The sequence below is a fragment of the Poecile atricapillus genome, chromosome 6 (genome assembly GCF_030490865.1).
Source record: "Poecile atricapillus isolate bPoeAtr1 chromosome 6, bPoeAtr1.hap1, whole genome shotgun sequence".
NCBI lineage: Eukaryota > Metazoa > Chordata > Aves > Passeriformes > Paridae > Poecile > Poecile atricapillus.
The window spans coordinates 12,090,581-12,111,051 of NC_081254.1; the positions used below are offsets into that span (position 1 = coordinate 12,090,581).

General features: G+C 40.2%; 1 protein-coding gene across 1 annotated transcript; it reads right to left on the reverse strand.

Annotated features, from left to right (window-relative positions):
- Positions 1 to 9,876: 9,876 nt before the first annotated feature.
- On the reverse strand, positions 9,877 to 20,060 carry GHITM (growth hormone inducible transmembrane protein). Its single transcript, XM_058841180.1, has 9 exons — positions 19,924 to 20,060; positions 18,423 to 18,582; positions 16,797 to 16,896; positions 16,449 to 16,560; positions 15,099 to 15,240; positions 13,957 to 14,065; positions 12,672 to 12,860; positions 11,936 to 12,107; positions 9,877 to 11,117 (listed from the first exon to the last, which is right to left on the reverse strand). Exons 2-9 carry the CDS (start codon positions 18,549 to 18,551, stop codon positions 11,030 to 11,032), a joined length of 1,041 nt encoding a protein of 346 aa, XP_058697163.1. The 5' UTR covers positions 18,552 to 18,582; positions 19,924 to 20,060; the 3' UTR covers positions 9,877 to 11,029.
- Positions 20,061 to 20,471: the final 411 nt, after the last annotated feature.

Consider the following 20,471-nt stretch of genomic DNA (forward strand, 5'->3'; position numbering starts at 1 on the left):
GCCCTTTTGCAAATGCAATGACATCTGAAGAGATGAGGCTAAAGACAGATGGAAAATCCTCTGTTTTCAAGATTTTAACTGCTCTGTGAATTTGGAATACTGCATAATGGTAACTAAGTGCCTCAAGGCACTATAATTGAAGTGTGGAATATTAGTGGTAAAAAAACCCAACCAACAAAAAAACAAAGGAAAAAAACATTTAGACTGATGGACGGTCAGAAGAGTTACTCTCACTTGTTTCACTGTTCTATAAAGAACTTCTCAAATACTCTGTTAACCTGATTGATTCATGTTCCCATATTTCATAAGGGTAGAAACTTTTCCCATTACTGAGAAAATGATACTATTTTTACATTGGTGGATGGCTGGTTATCTACTGGGAAAATAAAACAGGAAGTATTTTCAGAACAGCAGATTTCAGAAAACAGATTAAGGTAAAAGTTAATCAATCATGCTATGCAAGAGGCAATAACAGAGGAAACGCTACTGTACAAACCAAAGCACTGATATGCTACCACATTGTGCAGTCTAAGTCCTTTTCTAAGTCCAATCCTCCTTCTCATTATCAAGCTCTGTTTGTTTCCTTTAACATAGTAAATACATATTTTATATCAAAAAGGGAAAGAACAGAAGAGAAAGCTGTTTTAAAGACCATATATACAGTACCTTCTGCAGCAAAGGCACTGAGGAACAGCAGACAGACAAACAAAAAGCCACAAAGTGCCAGGAGCTTCATCCTTCCAACTAGTCACGAGATGTTTCTGAGGAGGCTGAAGGAGTGTCTTGGTCTCTTCCAGCACAACCTCAGCTTTTATAAGACACAGCCAAAGGAATGTTACCTTCAGAATGGGTGGAGATTTGGCCTTTGTATTGCACCTCAACAGATGAAAAGAAACAGCACTTCCTATTTCAAGAAGCAATTTACTCATAATCAGGCATCCAGTTACACAGGAGCTTGGAGCGTTTAAGTACACAGGGATGCTCTGAGGCAGAATCCTTGTCCTGTGCTTCACAGCAGCCTTTCCAGGGGACCTGGTGTACTCTGCATGCTTAGAAAGGCAGAGAACACAACAGAACTGAATTTGCATGGACAGCGATCAGGGCTTGAAAAGGCAAACCAAACCCAGGGTGTTTTAATCAAAGCAATTGCCAGTGTGTTGTTATCATAATTAACAAGACAGCTGGTTAAGCAGCAGATTTCTGAGTTTATTATTAACTTCTCAGTTTCTATTATATCTGAATAATTAAGTTATGGAGATTCCAGCCAACAGTTCAGATTAAGAAGTCATAAAATTCAACATAGTATCAATGTTCACAGAGTGTACCTAAAAAAAAAAAAAAAAAGTCCTTCAAGCAGGGATCAACAATTAAACTGTGTCTTGTAAAAAAGGCAAAAAGTTCAAGTTTGGCAGCATCCAGTTCTCCCAGCTTAATCTGGTAAAATTTGGGTCTCTAGCAACAGAATATGTTATGAGCTATGTAGCCTTAAAAGGTGGTAGCAGTAACAGCAAGCAATCCAGACTTGGAATTACAGCAGGTTAGAAGGCTTCATTCTGGCGCACATATATTGCCCCCAGCCCCAGTTTCAAAAGGTTTCCTATTTCAGATTTGGGATTTGGCTTGTTTCTTGCATTTCATCAGCAGCCTTCCAAATTGGGCTACCCCTTTATCTACCAAATTTAGCCCCAAAAGCTTATTTCTGCAGTCCTACCTCGCAATAGCCATATATGGTGAATATTGCTAATGCCTGACAGCCTTTTTTTGTTTGCCATGGCCAGCAGTACCAACGTTCAAGAATCAAATTACTATCAAAACTTGCTACAAGATGGTATTATCTGCAGAGTGCTTTATGAAAGCTCTGCCTCACACTTGTAAAAGTGGCCAGTTCTTTTCCCCAGGATTGGGATTAATGAGCAGAGAGACGGCTTTCGTGTTCGGACTTAGGATGTTTATTTTTCTTATCTATATTACATTTTTACACACAGTAAGCACTTCTACACACTAACCTAACAAACTACAAATGGCAGCCCATGGCTCAGTCCACGAGGCCTTTTAAGCATAAATTATCCAATTGTCAAATGCCAACTCATTTATTTTTACTTTTAACCCAATAACCAAACACCCGTGTTTCGCACTGCGTGCTTCTCCATCCAATCACCCAATACCACCCAAAACCATGAAGAAGAAGGAAGAAAGGCAAAGACAAGCCAATGCCCAAGAACCTCCATCTTGTCCCTCATTCACTACTGTATCTCAAACTCTAAATTTTTCACCTGGTGACTTAACATAATTCTATCTAACTCACACATTCACATTCCCAGTTTCTCTACCTAGTTTTAGAAGCCTACTCCATGGTCTAAAATTAAACCCAGTGTTCTCTCGAGTGTCTGAACCTGTCAGCACAGATAAAGGGACATTTCCTGTGCCTGGGGCTCCAACAGCACTGGCACACCTTGTCCAGCCTGCAGTAAGGTCGTTAGCTCACATCCCTGCTGAGCACATCAGGAGGGACTTTCACAGTTCAGATGCAGAGAAAGATGAATGACAGCAGAGCAGCAATGTTTTGGTATGATCTCTGGCTTCTTCTGAATATTGAAACATATGGGTGTTAGTCCTCATTTGGTACTTTTAAATTCAACATTTTTGCTGGTTAAGACTGAATCAAATAACATAAATCCCAACTAAGCATGTAAAATGGAGCTGGTCAGCCTACTCACAAAAGTTTGCAGAAGATCTGAAATGCCAATAAGGCACATGAAAGGGTTGGTAGGAGAGTAATTTTTCTGCAACATTCAATCAGGCTGAGTAGTGGTAGCACTGAAGCAAGGATTTCACTTGGTGACTACAGTATTTTATCTCCATCACACTTTCTGAGAAAGTTCCAGGCAAGCTCATATAGTGGGGGACGTGAGTGAATGGCTGTGTGGGGCTTAGTTGCCAGTTGGGGGTTAAACCACAACAATACCCAAATAATTTTTCATGTCTTTTTAGCCTTAACTAGAGGCATCTTTCTGTGTGCATGATAAGAAATAAAAAATGAATACAGAAAAGCAACCAGGTAAGATGGGAGATGACTTGCAAAACACAACCTCATCACATGATGGCTACTGACATTTCCAACTATGCTCATTTAAACAAAAAGTGCTGCCAACACCTACCTACCAAAAGCCCCCATCTTTCTTCTGAAGTATTTACAACATAAGATTGGCAACAGAAGTATTTACAAAGACTTGTTTTTCCAAATATACATCACTGTAACTTTACCAATCACCCCAAGCAAGAAAACAGCATGTGCTACCTGAACGCCCCATTTGTTTTCTGCATGGAAGAGGCAGGCTGCTACTTGGTCTCCTCTGTTACAACAATCCAAGCATTCCAGCTACTATGATGGGAAATGAGGCAAACCTGTACAGTCATCATTGCACACCCAAAAACCCCACAGAGGGGTTTGATAGGAAAAAGAACAGGCACCCATTTTTTCAAGGACAGCATCTGTCTGAGGAGTTTGCACTGCCTTACTGTCAGGCTGCTCCTGGAATGCAACCAGAAAACCCAAAAACTTTCTAAAACTAAATACTATATAAATAAATATATAAAAATATATATAAATATATATACTAAATATATATATATATCTAATGTATCTCTCTCTATATATCTATATATATCTAAAACTAAATACTATATATATAAATATATATAAATAAATTAAAATACTGCATTAATTTATCAATATGACTTATTAGCGTGTGTATATTGTAAGTAATTTATTTGTTTATTTCCACCAATTGAGAGGTCTAGTTGCAGACCTTTAGAGATTCTTTTGAGTAAGTACTGGGGTCCATGCACTGTATCCTGCTTAGCAGTTTTGAGAACAAACATAGCTGAGGAAGATTTTTTTTCCTCCTAAACTGAATACTTTCAGAAGAAATTTCGGTGCTTTATATTTTAAATTTCAGGCTGTAAAAGCTGATCAATGCTGTGGTTAAACCCTGTAATTCTTAATGCCCTGTTTCATATGCTTCTATAAATGCTAATGTTATATAAATGTTAAGCAAACTGAAAATGGGAGACTAGAAGCAATGACCTAGCATAATCTTTTGACTTGTTCTGAGATAAAAGTCTTTACCAAATAAGGTTGCAGAACATACAAAATAATAAGACAGAGCTGTGTCAAGGGAGTGGCTGGAGATAGGAGATGAAATAAAACTACAGATTACTAAATAGCCTGCTAACCTGTGTCCTTAGAGTCTGTCAGCTGGAAGTTTGAGGCATCTGTATGATAGTCTTATGTAAAAAATTAATTTTATGAAATGAGCAGCAGCTGCTATACATCTGTCCAGTTGAAAAAAAAAAGGCTGTGAAGGAAATTGAGTGCAGGGGTATTTCTGAATCATCCAGGGAAATAAGGGATGCACCCTGAGATTTGCATTACATTTGCATGAATGCAACATAATGGTGCTCAAAAGCTACATTGTCTCTCAAAATCTTAAAGAAAGTAGTTTGATTTCTTAACATTAAATTAAGGCATGATCCAGAATCTCTTTTAGTGCTTGCCAAAACTCTTTAATTTGCAATCTTCATAGAGTCACTATTTCTGGAGTTGGTATGCTAATATAAGATTCATTAGTATTTCTAAAGGTCATGCCATTCTAAGAAGAATCTGCATTTTTTATATGAAAACTTCTAACCAGGTTGAAGCAGCTGTTTGTGACATAAGGAGAATAACATAGTTGGAGTAAACGGTCTTGTTAACTTTAGGGCTAAATGAAACTAACTTTTGAGCTGTGAGAAGGCAGGAAACATTAAAGACTTTCAGGATATAAAATTAATTTAACTCAAGGTAGACAAGTTATGGTGAACCAATGTAGTTGTCCAGGACCATGTGCTGACCTGTTTTTAAAGGAGGAAACATAGAGACTGAAGGCTGTAGTAGCATCAATGTATGAGAGGCAGAATGACAACATCTGGGATATAGTAACTAACAAAGATCAGAATGAAGAATGACTGAGGTTATAACTTCTCCTAGCAGTTTATGGTGAGCTGATAAACACTTTGAAGACTCTCCTGGAACAGGGTTTAAAGCATCTTTGACACAGCTTTTTTAATGAGTGCCCTGCCACTCCTCAGGTTGTGTCTGCAAGTAAAGCCTCTGCAGAGCTGCCAGCTGGTGTGTCTGTCTCATGTGTGCTGCTCAGGGCATCTAAGCTCCATTCACAGGTCCCTGTCCTGGACAGCTCTATTAAAGTGGAACTTGCAGTTCTTATTTTGCTTGGTTTTAACTTTCCTCCTGCTGGCAATGTGGTAAATGTTGAACAAAGTATGCTTCCCCTTTCCCCCTGTTTACTTAACGTGCTCTCTCTCTGGTTTTTCAAAGTCTAGATGTGATGAGGTTTATCTGGTTGCTGTAGGCTCCTAAATGGAATAATGAAATCAGGCAAGGGTTCAGGCCAGAGACATTTACATTGGGTGCCGTGTTCAGTGTGTGTGTGTGATGGAAACACTTCTTTCTTGTGGTAGCCCAGTCTTCTAGTTCAGGCAAGGTGCGATTTAAGAGACTGTTTTTGACAGTTAATCTGCCAGAGCTCGCACTTCCATGACGGGGTGATGAGAGGAGCTGTGTAACCTTCTCATTATGGAGTGTAACCCTCTCATTATGGAGGCAGATCTGCTCCCACTGCATGTTACTTACCACAGAGTAGGGAAAAACCAGGCATCCAAGAAGGGAAAGTTATCCCTCTTGCCACTTCCCTCTTGCTCTAAAGGATTTGTCCTTGTTTCAATCAATACTTTATTTGTTTTGTTTTTCAGAAAGATGATAGAAGAATATGAAGTCTATCTGGCCTTCTGTACAAAGTAACTAGTCTGGCTGCCCAATGCTTAAATTCAGAAAACTTGGTAAGAGGAAGTGAAATGGTACAATAACAGATGTCTTGGCAGGCATCTCAATCGTCTTTTTCCTGAATAGATAAGGTGTTTACTTCAGCTGGAAAGCCTCCAAAACAGAAAATACTGTGCAGATGTCAGCCCGTAGGCTTTTGGAAAGATTTTGAGATTGTTCTGCATATTCATCTCTTTCTTAAAAACATGAATAAGCCCTGTCTCTGCTATCTGATCAGAGGTGGTTGCAGAGATAACAGTGTTTTGTCCTGATGCTGTTACTTGGCCACTGTCACCTCATTCTGGTTATCCTGTACATTGTAGATATGCAGATCATGTCATAGAAGCAAAATTAGTTGGTAATGAAGTCCAGAACTTGAACTAAGGAATTTACAGGCTAAAGATCTTTCCACTTCTATAATGGTATGAATTTCAACTTTTCTTCCTGCCACCTCCTACAGAGAGACATTTGAGGAGAACGTTCCACTGCTGATTTACTGTCTGCTTGCTAAAATCCCATAATCCAGTTTATTGGGCACCATTTCAATGCATTGAAAACAGTCTGTCCACCAAAGAAGTTATGGTCACCTCAGTTGTACTTAATGTGACTAGGAAGGAGTAAAAGAAAAAAGACTTCAGCAGCATTGACTTTTCTTCTACATAAAAATTTGATGAGACAGGAGAACTCTGCCGAAGCTTTTAAGAGCCCAGGTTTTGTATGAATCCATCTGTGTATGAGATATAAATGACAAATGAATGAGATTTTTGCATTTCAGCTCAGCTGGTAGTTCTTATCCCCTTCAGACTTCTGCAAACACGTGTGGAATTTTGTTTTCTTATATTGTCTTGGGTGGGACGAGGAATCTGATCAGTGGCTCTTGCTCCTACAAGTTCTTCAGAAGTCCTGAAGGAATGTAGTGCTATAAGACATGCAAATCATGTTTGGTTTTGCAGTTTGTTGGGTTTTTTAACTCGTGGCATCATTTTTCTTAGAAAAGATGGTGATGGATAAGGATGTATTGCACTGCTTAGGAAGAAAAAAGTGATCTTCATCCCTGAATAGAGTATTGCTACAGTCAGGAATTGTAGGGTCAGTCGCTGTGCAACATCTTGTGTCCAGGTGGGATCATGCAGTGATTTTAGACTTGCACAAAGTAAACCTGTAACTCCAAGGATGTGATTGATACAAGTGGTGTTGAGTTCGTGTCTAGGATGAAGTCTGGTACTTCCACAGATACCCAGACCACCATGCAATTTATAAAAATGTAAAGTTAGCATTTTTTATCCAAGTTGTATTTAATCCTGGATTTTCCAGTTAAAATTTTAATTACATTTTTTCTCTGACAGTAGTTGGAAGCTTTTTGTTTTCTTCCCTCTCCCACTTTAATTTCTTTGTTGATCAACATTACAAGAATGTGTTGCCATGCTTTTTCTATAACAGAAACTGTAATAATAAAAAAACAGTTTCAGTAGTTCTTTTTGGTGTTCTTCACTAGCAAGAATACAAAATGTAATTATGTAATACATAATGCATTACAAGGTTGCTCATTCATACAAGGCAAAACAAACACCACTATATTTCAGTAAAGGTTTAGCTGTTCTGTACGAGCTCATAAAAGAAATGCCTTACAGCAGTACTAAAGATTTGTTCAGAAGCTTAATGATGTCTGTAGGAACACACCAAATGGTGTCAAAACTGAGTGAAGGAATTAGCAAAGATGGTATTTTCTGGATCTATTCCTATTCATCACTGGCAAAGGAGAGGTGGTTAGAGATGTCAAAGCCATCACTCTCAGACATGTCAGGTTTGTGCTTCAATGGTGTCAGTTGTGTGTGGTATTTGGTGGAACAGGGTGGGTGAATGCTGGGCTAGTGCCCGATGTCACGCCTTGTGCCACAAGGCCACGTGCCTCTGCAGCAGCTGCCCTCCAGCGCCAGGTGACAGGTCTGGACAGCCACCCTCACCACGGCTGCCACAGACTGATGGATGGATTGTTTCCTGTGTTGCAAGAGCCTGGCTCTGGCTTTCCCCATCTCGCTTTCTTACCGATGACTAAAGTAGGTAAAGGTCACTAAGATGGTTGAATATTGAAATAAAAATCCAGTTCTTACCTCAACACTCTGTTAAGGGATTATTTAAATGCACTCCCATTTTTTATTTCCAGATGGTCTGTTTCAAAATTTGAAGTGAACTTATGGAAACAACTTCCAAATTCTATGAACTGAAGTTCAAGGAAAATGATGCTGTATTCTTGCATTATTTCCACGTATTGAAGAGTTTAAAAAAAAAAAAGTTCTGCTCTTTAATAACAGCAGGAAGAGGAAGGAATTATCTTTGTCCTGAGACCAATTCAAGTTACATAAAGACCCCAGACATGCCCTGTTACTTTGTTATAGGTGAACTATTATAAAGGTTTTATGAATGTACGTGCGTATTATCTGACAGCTTTCAGCAGCATTAGAGGTGGAGCAAGCTGGATGAAAATTGCAAAGCTAATTACATCCAATAATTAGGTGAAATCTAAATTTCATGTTGCATTCTGCCATGCAAACTTAAAATATGTGTCAGTTACATCTGGCCATCTTAATTACACTAGCTGATGGTGAAGAACACTTTCTTAGGAAAATAACTGGTTTACATTCTTGATGGAATTGAAGTAAATGATTAAACATTATGTAGCCACTTATTTAGATAATGATTTAAAAGGAGAATTACTTGAAACATCATGAAAATCCATAGAAACCAGCTAAAATCAGTGGCAATGATCAGAATTTAATTAAACTGTATACTAAACACAGTGTTTATGTCTTTAATGTCTTTTGGAATGCATAATAAGAAATTACTGTAGAAGGTGGGGAATTTTTAGCCAAATTCAATTTACGTATTGATGAGTCATGCCTGGACCTGCAGAAAATCTCAGTTTTATGATCCTAAGTAGGTCTGCCAGGTGTCACTGACACTAGTGCTGGCTCCAGATTTTTCTCTCACATCAAATCAGAGCTGTCTTGATTAAGGTATATCCAATATATCCTAATTTTTGACTTAAAACTTCAAATGTGAAGGAGCAATTCCATTTTTTTTTCTTTTTTTGGAGACCAACACTAGGAAGTATTGCTAGCGCTGTAATCTCATCCACAGAAGCCAAATCACACCTTTCCTCATGTTTCTTCAGGTACTTTCTCAAAAGGTTATTAGATTTCCTGTTGGTCTCACTTTTCCATGCAAACACCTCCCGTAAACAGTGTGGGTTTCTACACCTCACTATTCCAAACAGTCCAAAATCCCTCCCTTGGTTCATAGTCAACCTCTAAAACTTCTAACTCAGAATCTAGACAAAAGGTGTTTTGCCTGAGTTTTCTTTTGTAACAAGCATGAATGTCAGAATTTTAAGACAGCTTCCCATACATTTCAGATTTTGAAGACAACGCTTCATACTTTGAGGACAAGCACACTGCTGTGTTCAGCTACAGTAAAAGTATAGAGAAATTCAGGGTATCAAATTGCTTAAAAAGATAAAACTCTCTGAACAGGCTACTTACAACTGATATGATCCAAAGATTTCTTCCTTCTGAGAACTACCGATGTCCCTCTAGCTGTAATAGTCCCAGGAACTAGATTGTGACTTATAATTTTTGGACACAAAGGAGCTGCAACAAGGTTCTTCACAATCAATTTTCTTCCCTCTGTTTGAAGAGTCAAAACATACTACAGTGTGTCACAGTCATAAAAGCAGCAGTGGCTGCAGTAAGTGGCCAACAGGTTACACCAACAGAACCACTTCAAGTGTCGCCAGTATGTTCCAACTGAGAAACACCCCCAAAAAGGTGCTAGCCAGTGAAACTGAGAATCATCTCTGCAGATTTTTTTAGAGGAATATGTACTCTCTTACAAAGGAAATTGTAATCATAGCCAAAAAAATATTTATAGTACTCTTCACCAAGCTGTTAGTGCCGGGGTACTAAAATATTTGTTAACATGGGGAAAAGTGAGAGTAGTCAACTTGTGAAGCTAGAACTTTATTGTTCATAGGTCAATACATAAACATATTTGCCAGAAACTGAAAATAAGAGCTGCTGACATTAAGTCAAAATTTTCATGGCCCAAGAACTCCCCTTTTATTCCAACATATAGCAAGAGTCTGGAAAGTATAAATTTCTTACTGTTAAATCAATTTCACAGTTAGGGAACATTTCTTTTAGACCAAGTTTAACGTTATCAGTTTAGAGAAGAGTTAAACAGACTAAAGCACACAACAGTATGGCAAATTTATGATCCTGGGGTTTACAACCTGACATCCTCTATTCCCAATTTTGTGCCAATTGTACAAACTTCCAAGAGATGATGACTAGGAGCTCTTCTGGACATACCCTCATTTGCAATACATGAATTTAGCCACCAGAAGAAAGACACAGCTATATTACCATTCACCAGTTTTATAAATCTAGTATCAAAATAAGCTAGCTATTATAGCCAGTCAACATTAAAGCAAAGAATTCTCATGGGTCCTCCAGAAGGAGACCAGAGTTCATATGAGACAAATGCTGCATAGTTCCCACTCTTGTCTCCTTAACACTTTTTGGTCAGCTAACCTGTCAAATCCTGCTTAAACAACTGCTTAAACTTTTCTGAAATTTCTGCCCAGGTCAAATTCATGATCACATTTAGGGCCATATGCAATTTATTCAGTTCTGCTGAATACATCACTAAAATAAAATTTATGAAACTTAATTGAAAATTAATGGATCTAAGCAGCATTTCATGAAGTAGCTTGTACCCCTAACTGCCTAAGGGGTATCAGTTCAAAAATTACTTCCTTTAATATGCAACAACAGTGAAAAAAAAAAAAAAAAAGAAAGTAAGAGTTGAACTGTCATCAAGCCCCTTAAAAAGCAGGTAGGACTATTTTATTCATATATTAAAAATAATTTACTTTCCCAAAATAATGTACAATTAGAAGCAGTTCAGACTATTTTAAACACAGAGCTGGAAAGTGTTTGAAGAGAAACTAAGACTGAATCACATTGCACTGAACCAATATGCTGAAATGCTTTAAAATTCTCACTTGGAGCATTACTGCTTTAACCATGAATGTTTATTTAGTATGTGCACTAGGTAGGCTGTCAGACAGCTGCAAAGGTGAGTCTCTGTTTACTTTTTCCTGCCACCTCCACCACTTGCAAGCATGGTGGCCACTCGAATGAAGATGTTCAGTGTATCAGTGTAGATACCCAGGCATCTAGGAGACAAGAAATCACAGTTACTAATGTTAAACAGACACAGAATTATTTGTTGTTTCACACCATTATACTTCATTTTAAGAGCCTGCATGAACTATCTTTACAAAACCCAGCTAAGACTGTCCTCAGTGCTTTGTATGTCAAAGAACACCTGTATTTTGTTCTATGACCTCTGCCAGCAAGAACTCCTTGCAGAAATCCTAACAGACAGTATACTGCTTTCATACAGGAGCCACTGCTTTTATATTGAACTTTGATCTGTTTATCTCCAAGAATTTTCAAGATCAGTATTACTCTACTCTAATTAGAATAAAACAGAACCGAGGAGGTAAGAATTCACCTAGGATCAGGCAGACATTTACAAGAAAATTACTTGTTAGTCAGACTTGGTCTTTTACTGAGGAGTCAATCCTTCCTTCACTATCACACCATTGCAGCTCTTTTATTTAGTGACAAAGACTGATAAATATTAAATGACTATGGAAAGATTAACTTTTTTTGTCTCAACTGATACTGACAGTTATTTTCAGAAAGCAGCTATACATTCTGTCAGCAACGCTTTAGAAAACAAAAATACGTTTCAGAATGTATCGCTGGAGGCATCACACGTTCAATGCTATTTCTCACAATGATTTCAGTTTTTACTTCAGTATCTATTTTCTCACTGTTATTTTCAAACCCTGTGATTCTTCACATTTAACAGCAATACACTTTTGAACAATAAACAATAGGCTGTTTTTGAAGCATACTTCACCCTAACTTGAGGTAAATTCTTACCCAGGCAGTGAGATCAGCTGTGGCAACAGAGAACACTTACGCGTTGATGGGGTCGTATTTAGTCACTCCGTAGAGGGGCAGAGTTTCAGCCCGTTTGACCACCAGCTGTGTGTCATAGAGCAGGAACATGCTGAAGAGCACCAGGCCGCCATAGACCGCTACTGAATACAAGCCAGCACCAAGAGCAGAGGTGGGAGGCAAGAACATGGATCCTGGAGAGGAATGTACAAGTGTTAAAGGTAACTGAGGGTATCTGCTACCCTGAGCTAGGCCAAACTCCAGTCACTGGAGCATGCATTTTTCAGTAAGTGTTCAAGGCCCAATTTGTAGTGTGTGTTTGATATCAAGAGGTTCAGCATGCACACTGAAGATGTCACATATACAGCCTGATCCATTCATTTTGAATACCCCAGGGAACTGTGCATTTTTCTTCAGGTGAAAGTACCTATGACTACAATGACCACAACACATGAAGGAAAACAAGTGGATCAAGAACTAAGATCACATTTACTGCCTTCCCTACTCACTGGCAGTACCTTAAATACAAGGCATCCCAACTGGCTGTTTGTCAGACTAACATCTGCCAGAACCATAACTCCACATTTGTTTTCAAGAACAAACATGACAAGAGTATTTTCTGCTGTGCTGGAGTTGCAAAGGCTGTATTTAAGGCAAATCTTCACTGGGCAGACCACACTGCAACTGACTGTGAGCTGTACCTTAGCAGCTTAGGTTTATAGCCTACTTAATATGACAGTATTGAAACAGTATCTTACCGATTGAAGAAGCAATAACAAAGCCTAAGCCTACGCCAAGTGGTGCTCCCATGTTCAGGAATTTCTCACTCGGAGCACACATGGCCACAGTTGAGAGCCCCCCAACAATTCCAGCGGTGTACCAGGCAGCTCTGATCAGCAGAGGACCACCAAGGAAGGCCAGAGGAGCTACCACTGCACCCATGACACCTAGGCAAAGCAGAACAGAACACATGTAGGACTTGGAACACCACATGCCAAACCCACTTAATTTTTTCATCTCCAGTCAGATGGCACGGCTCAAACTAATCCATGCACAACAAAACACCAATGCACTTGGTTGTGCTCTTATGTAGAAGAGCACAATAAATTAGCAACCTTAAATTCCACAACATATTTTTATTTAGCACTAGAATACTTCAGTGAGCCCATCTTGGGGAAAAAAAAGATTAACAGAAGTCAACATACTGATAGGTTCATAACAGAGCTCATAAGAAGAGATATTTAACACAGACTAATCAACTACATAACAGCATTAGGAGCATGCAACACCGAGAAGCAGGACAGATTTCTGATACAACAATTAGTTAGGCAAGTAAATCAGATTTTTTTGCTAGAGGCTTGTAGGAAACATGTATCTAGCCCATTAATATCTCATTAGGTTGTTTCACTTAATAACAATCACTGCAATAAACACGATTTCTTCTTGGCAGACATGGTAGCTCTGGAGAGGTAAACATGATTCCAGTGCCCAATATCAACATGTCTTTTCTGAACAAGAAAGTATTTCTGGCAAAACAGTTTGGAAAAATGAGAGCCATTGTTATTTGAAGCAGGCATCATTAGTGAGAAATTGATCTGTACTCACAGCTTTAATACCTGATGGACACATATCTCAAAAGTAAACTACTATTAAAATCACTTTTTCTAGTCAGGTTTTCAAATGCCTCCTATCCTGCACAGCTGAAGAATGGTTAGTGTAGGCAAGAGCACTTACAGAAGTGGTGGTAGAAAGCAAAAAACCAAAGCAGCCATGAAACCATCTAGGTTCTATTCAATTAGAGTATACACACCTCAAGTTTAACTTGAGCATGACTTTTAAAAGATTATGAACACTAGGGTCCTGTTAAGGACACTTAAAAGACATCTTTCCCTGACATTCAGGAGTTCAGTTTCAGCTGATCTCTGAAAAATCCCAACTCTCCTACAGCAGTATGTAAAAGTTTAAAGCTGGAGTTTTGTTAAAGTAAGCATCTGGTCACACTGAAGCACAGACATCTCTACCATAAACACTGAAACCACATACCTGAATGCATCATCCATGCTGCATGTTTAGCTACTGGATTATTTTCATAGGGTATGCTCCTGACCAACATTCCAGCACCAATCATGGCTGCAAAAGTTGCACCAATTGCCTGAAGAAACAGCATTACAGAGCTGAAGTTAGAGTATAGAATTATGGTCTCTGTTCTAATCTCCTAGTCTGAAAGTCAACACCAATTCTGAAAACAGCAACCTAATTCACAACGGGAGTATTCATTGATTTTACTCCAGTAAAGTTATAGCCAAATCTTTGCAGATATTAGCTTGCGGTAATCTTATTTTTAATCAGTTTTCTTGAAATACAAATTTAACTGTTGACAGCTTTCCTGGCTGTGTAAAGTAAGAAAAGGAAAACCCATGGTTCTGCCCCTCACTCTCACTGAGGTACCTGAAATGTGTTAAGTCTTCCTTTTCTTGTACATTTCTCCACCCAAAACCAACACCTAGTTTACAGGCTTTTGCTACCAATGGCTTTTTTTAACCTCAATGCCTCTTCTTACTCATGGCTCCAAACAAAATCATTCATCTACCAAACTGGTCAGAAGTGTACAACTTTTATCACCAATGATACTTTATCAAATTAATCTCCCTATGTTATGCAGGTGTTGACATTTAACTGTTATTGTTTCACTCTGCTCAACACACTGAATATGTACTAATCCTACCAGTGTCATTTCATCCTTGGCCAACAGGAGACAGCTTTCAAAGTGCTACACAGGAGAGCACAGGGAAGAGTAAGAAGGTACAGGGGCCCCAGTTTCTATTTACAGACAGCAATGCAAACTGTGCCATTAGCTTTAGGTAGCTATTCTAAGAGGTTCTTCCTTGCATATATACAGCTGCTAAGGATAGCATAGTGTGTTTTTTGCTCATGTAGTTTGTCTTTGACAAATCAACAAAGCAGTATAGAAAAAACATGTTAGAATGTGACCAGAATCACCAAATCTTACACCACAAAGTAGCATCAGGATACCTGAATAGTCTTTATTGATAGGGACAGCAATGTAGGTTAAGTTTTGCCTTACTTTCCACCAAGTAGTTTACATTTCTCTTTTTTTTTACTATATTAACCATCATCTGGGGGCATTTCTCAGCAAATACTTTTATTTTTATAACAAAGCTTACCAGCCAGGAGCCCTTTGTCATGAGGTTCATGAGTGCAGGAGATCTGCTCACTGCTGCAGCAGACAGAGCTGTCATGCCAATGCTGCCCGCAAAGTACATGTATGTAGACTGAATTCTGTCCTTCACATACTGTGGCCAAATACTGAAAAAGAAGCAGTCATAGAGAGCTGTGCAGTTACCAGGTTCAGAATGGAGAGCAGCTAAAACCACAACCAAGCAGTTAAGTACATTCACAGCCATGGATATAAAGGAGGTTTCATAACAGTGATGTGGTCTAGCAACTTCTCAACTTCTGTCATGAGTTCACTTTACAATTGGGACTGAACTTGTCAATCTTGCTGATTTAATCTTATTAACTCAGTAACTCAGTAGAACCACTGAACACTGAACAGTTAACTCAGTAGAAACACTGAAAAGTACAAATAATGTTAAGTACAATTCAATTCTAAGCAGGAAGCACACATGGAAAAGAGAGTAATGAACGCTTTTAACTACAGAAAAAATAAGAGAATGGGGTGCATTCATAACAAACTGGTTTCAGGTAAAGATCTACAGAATGTGTACTGGCACTAAGCAGCCTGCTGAGCAGCTCGCCAATTGCTGAGTCACAGTGCACACGGTTATCTGACACCACAGGACACAAACGTCATTTTGAGAGCTCTAACAATAGCAACAAACCTACACATAAGTGAGTTCCTGCAGTATCATTTGCTCACACTACAGAGAACCTTCCCTGCTAACACTAAATTTAAACATAGTGCACGCATTCTTTCCCATTTCACTCTTTTGACCTGTTATTCAAGGCTTCTGCAGAAAAGAATTAGACATAGCTATGCCAAGCTTCTCACAGACACAAACAGCACACATTCAGCATAAATGCAGACTGCAACTTCCAAATACAAATGCAAAATAAAGCAAAATGTCCCCAGCATACATTTCTCCCAAACCCATGCTTATTACTACCCATCTTTTAAGTCTTACTATACAGTTTTGCCATCAGACAGGATTTTTTTTGACCAAGGAGCAATTCACCAAAGTTTTAAGAACACATTTTTTAGATCAAAGCTTATGCCAAGATACAGTGTTTAATGAAGACTTTTTTAACAGCTGTATTAAAGTCTAATAAGCAGTCTCATAAGAACACCAGGGAAACTGGTGTTAGCAATTCTTTCCAGAAGACCACACTTCCAAAGTTATCTGAAGCACACCTTGTAAGACACCTGCAGAGGCATAGGTGGGGGCTTACTCTTCAGAGCTTAGAAAAACATGAGTGCACACTGGGTGATAGCAGCTAAAGAAGAGACAGATAAAGAGATTTGCTTCATTAAAGGAGTAAACCATCTTACTTACGCAGCTCTTTCGATAGCTCCAATCTCACTGGACATGCCCATTCCATAGTAGCACAGGGCTCCCAGGCCTACAGCAGCCCCTCCAGCAACAATGAATTTCCCCAGGCGATCAGCTGTGTAAAGAAATAAAAACACACACTCTCATTAATGCTCTTCCTTGGATAGTTAACAACATCCTCGTCTGAATTTTGATGTGTCTGCAGTAGCTGCTCCATTTTACCCCTCCTTCTTTGCTTAAGTTCAAGTCAGTTCTCTACCAGTTTCAGTAGTAACAACCATGTTACTTCTTTTAAGGAAGTCTTAAGTTAAGTTTCAAAGATTCTCAGTATTTAAAGCAGAGCTCCTCTACCTTTAAGTGCAGTTTCTGCAGATGGTTCAAATGCTGCTTCTTTCACTTCCTGGCTAAGTTTTCCACGTCTTGTGCCCATTTTTACTCTGGATGCATAACTCTGTTAGATTCAGAAATAACATAAAAATATTTAATGAAATAAAATAGAAGATAACAATTTTATTACCAACTTACTCACTAAACTTAAAATTGTTAACTAATCTCTTATTAATCTGTGCTTACCTTCATACACACAAAGCAACTGTGCTCAAGGAAAACAAGTGAATATTAATGTTTAGGAACCTTTGTGAAAAACATTCACATATTCTAGAAGTACAGAACCAGTGCAGTGAATTCCAGAAGCTGGAATTTTCAGACTGCATTTCTTCTACTCTACTCCCACTGTACTAAACACTGCCACAAACCTCTTTGTTAAATATAAAAGCATAAGCATTACTTTTTTGTTTTGTAAAAAAGTGTTTTGCTTTCTACGCTAAAACACTCTTCATGAAAACACTTCAATGTAAAAAGAAAGTCTTGCACAATACTTACATTTTACAGACACTAAAGCTGAAAAAGCAGCATAATTTTTTTGCTTTTAAGTCTAACCTTGATTTATAGAGCAAACCTTGAACGAAGGCCTAGAAACTCAAGATTTGTAAGGTCAACAAGCTACAAGTAATTATAGTATGCTGATCACAGTCTTAGTAAGTTGCAAGAGCAACACAGAATACACTCATATTGAAATTCAAATCCAAAAGTTTTCTGACCACTTTTTACAGGAATTCTTAAATTAAATTGCATCTGAGCAGTCAAGGACATCAAGCTGTGAGTTTGTTTCAACACTAAAATACAAAGCCTACAAGCATTACTCTCATCAGCCATTAGAACACTACAATTCAAGGGTTTTACCAGAGCCCTTCAGTTTGGTTGTGTTTGGCAGCTAATGAAATCCAGCCCAACACTAGAACATTCACACACAGAAAAAACCCACCATGTACCGATAAACTTAGAATGCTTCAGAGGAAAATAAAAAGGAGGTGAAGAATTTGCCACTAGCATTTTCATCAAGATGTCAGAAGAGCAACAACAGCCCTTAACAGTTGTGAGCTGCAGGTCTGACATCCTCTCTCAATGAAGAATAAACAGTGTCTAAGGGACAGTCTGGTTTTTAAAAAAGTTGGTTAGATCTGTGATTGTCCTGCCATAGCTTAGAAATTTCTCTAACCTAGACAACAGCTCTAAACACATATTGGGACTAAAATAATTGAAAGGAAAGTGTTTATTTTAATGCTATATTTCAGACTCTAACTTGTGAGCAGGGAGACAGGACAATAATTTCTACTCCTCCCACCTTACCTAGTAAGGCCTGCCCATCTCTACCTACCTCTTTTGAGCTCTTTTGCCCATTAATTTCAATACACAACTCAGTCACTGAAACAGAAGATTTCACTTCAACTGCTCCAAAACCCCTGTGTTTTGACTGAACAACATTCTTCCTTCAGTAAATTAGAGTAGGCACCTCAAATAAGCAGAAGCCTCATGCTCATTCACATCAGGTACTCCATGGAAAGCGATTCTTTTGGCAATACACTCAACCCTTTAAAATAAATGCAGTCAGGGCCATCAGAAAGAGAATTACCTTACCTGGCTAGGCTGCCACAGCCTGTATGCTTTTATACTGGAGCTCCTCAAGGCTGGGGAAGCCTGACTGATGGTGGGGCGGATGGCCTGGCATGGCAGTGCCCTCAGGCACACCAGCCTGGCAGCCAGCATGGTTGCTTAGATGACTTAACACGCTGTGATCCTGCAAATGCACAACAAAATGTTTTTGCTGTTTTGTTACATGGTTTTCAAACAAGATACACTTACTACTTATTCTCAACTAGGACAGAAGTAATAAACCAAACAAATCAACCAAAGAAAATCTGCAGCAAAAACATTATTATTACTGAAGTACTGCAATAGCAGCTCTTGAATACAAAGTTTAACCTTGCTTTACCTGTTCCATCAGAGACTTCTCTCTCACAATTTACTCAAGAACAGGAGCACATACCACTTTTCATATGCATAAATTAAATCAAAACCCTTTATGTATTTATGTTTGAATTACTTAAGCAACTAACCACCGTTTTGAAACACTACACTGCATAACTACTCGGCTCTCCAAATTTACTAAAAACTCCATATAAGTATAAACCCAAATAAGCAACCAGCACAATATGTATGGTGGAAAATACTCAGTCAGAGATTTTAAGCCATCCTTTGAAGAACTGGTTACTTTATGGACACAGCATTTGGTCAAGGTCACAGCCCAGAACACAGGTTCAGGTGCAATTCTGACCAGAAAACAATGACCACTCACGGGTAAATTGACAGCACCAGCAGAGCCAGCCTGTGTGTCCCGCTGGTAGCATGAAAACTGCCAACTCACTGCCACAAATGGTGCATCTCATACAAAAACCCCAAGGCCTCTGAGTCACTTTAATGTACTTTAACTACAATTACACACGACCTCTGATATCAAGGGACACCGCAACTACCAGTGTCTTTTTCCAAATGACCAGTCATAACTTGTACGTGCAGTGATCAATATAAGCTAAGAGTATTCTAAAGAAAAGCAGGTTTAAACACCAGTGAGAAACAAGCACGCACAGCACTGGAAAGCTCACATTAATCACAGAGAGGTGACGGAGAATATAATAATCCTGGTGCTAGAAAGTCACTTTGCTCTGCAGCGCAGTTATGAAACGCTGCTTTTGCAGTACGGGAAGTACTTTACGAGGCGCATCCCGATTGTGCCATGAAACGCAGCTCTCCCAGGGGATGACACGGGCTGCAGGAACTGACAGGGCCTGCTCGCTGGATTTAACTTTCCTTTTTGGAAACTGGTATTTAGAGCAAGGTAACTAAGGTAGCTCTTTATCAAGAGCACGGACGGCAGAGAGCCGAGAGCTAAAAACAGAACAACATTCCCACATATTAACTGGCAGTGGCGTAACGAAGCGCTGGAGAAACAGTGCCGCCCCACAGCGCGGAGAAACCCCTCCCAGCACCGGCTAAGCGGCGGTTGCCGCCGCCCGACTCGGCCCGGGCAGGTCCCCTGCCGCTTTCGGCCCACAGCCCCGCCCCGGTACCGGCCCCGCACCTGTCCCGGGCCGGCCCCGCGCAGTCCCCGCCGCCTCCTGCGCCCTCGGCCCAGCTCCGCCGCCGCACCACACCCGGCCCCGGCAGCGGAAGTGACGCCAGCCGCCCCGCGCGCCCCCCGCGACTGGCTCGCTCCGGCCACGTGAGCGCCGGGCCCGCGGGCGCCATTGGCCGGCGGGGCGGTGACGTGCACGCGGCCGCCATCTTTGTCCGGGGCAGCGATGGTTCTGGAAGCGCGCGGGCGAGCGCGACGGCAGGGGGCGCGCGCGGGTGGCGCAGGGCCCGGGGGACGCAGGGCCCGGGGGACGCTGGGCGCGGCGGGAAACCGCGGGTAGTGAGGGGGAATGGGGCGGTCAGTGAGGGGGGGACGGGGCGGTCAGTGAGGGGGGAATGGCGGGGTCAGTGAGGGGGGAATGGCGGGGTCAGTGAGGGGGGGAACGGGGCGGTCAGTGAGGGGGGGAACGGGGCGGTCAGTGAGGGGGGGATGGCGGGGTCAGTGAGGGGGGAACGGGGCGGTCAGTGAGGGGGGAATGGCGCGGTCAGTGAGGG

Coding starts and splice junctions, on each gene's coding strand:
- GHITM (XM_058841180.1), bottom strand. CDS start 18,551: ATGCTGGCTGCCAGGCTGGTGTGCCTGAGGGCACTGCCATGCCAGGCC. Junction 15,241..16,448: donor GGAGCTATCGAAAGAGCTGC/GTAAGTAAGATG, acceptor CTTCTTTTTCAG/TATTTGGCCACAGTATGTGA. Junction 12,108..12,671: donor TGTTATTGCTTCTTCAATCG/GTAAGATACTGT, acceptor ATTCCTCTCCAG/GATCCATGTTCTTGCCTCCC.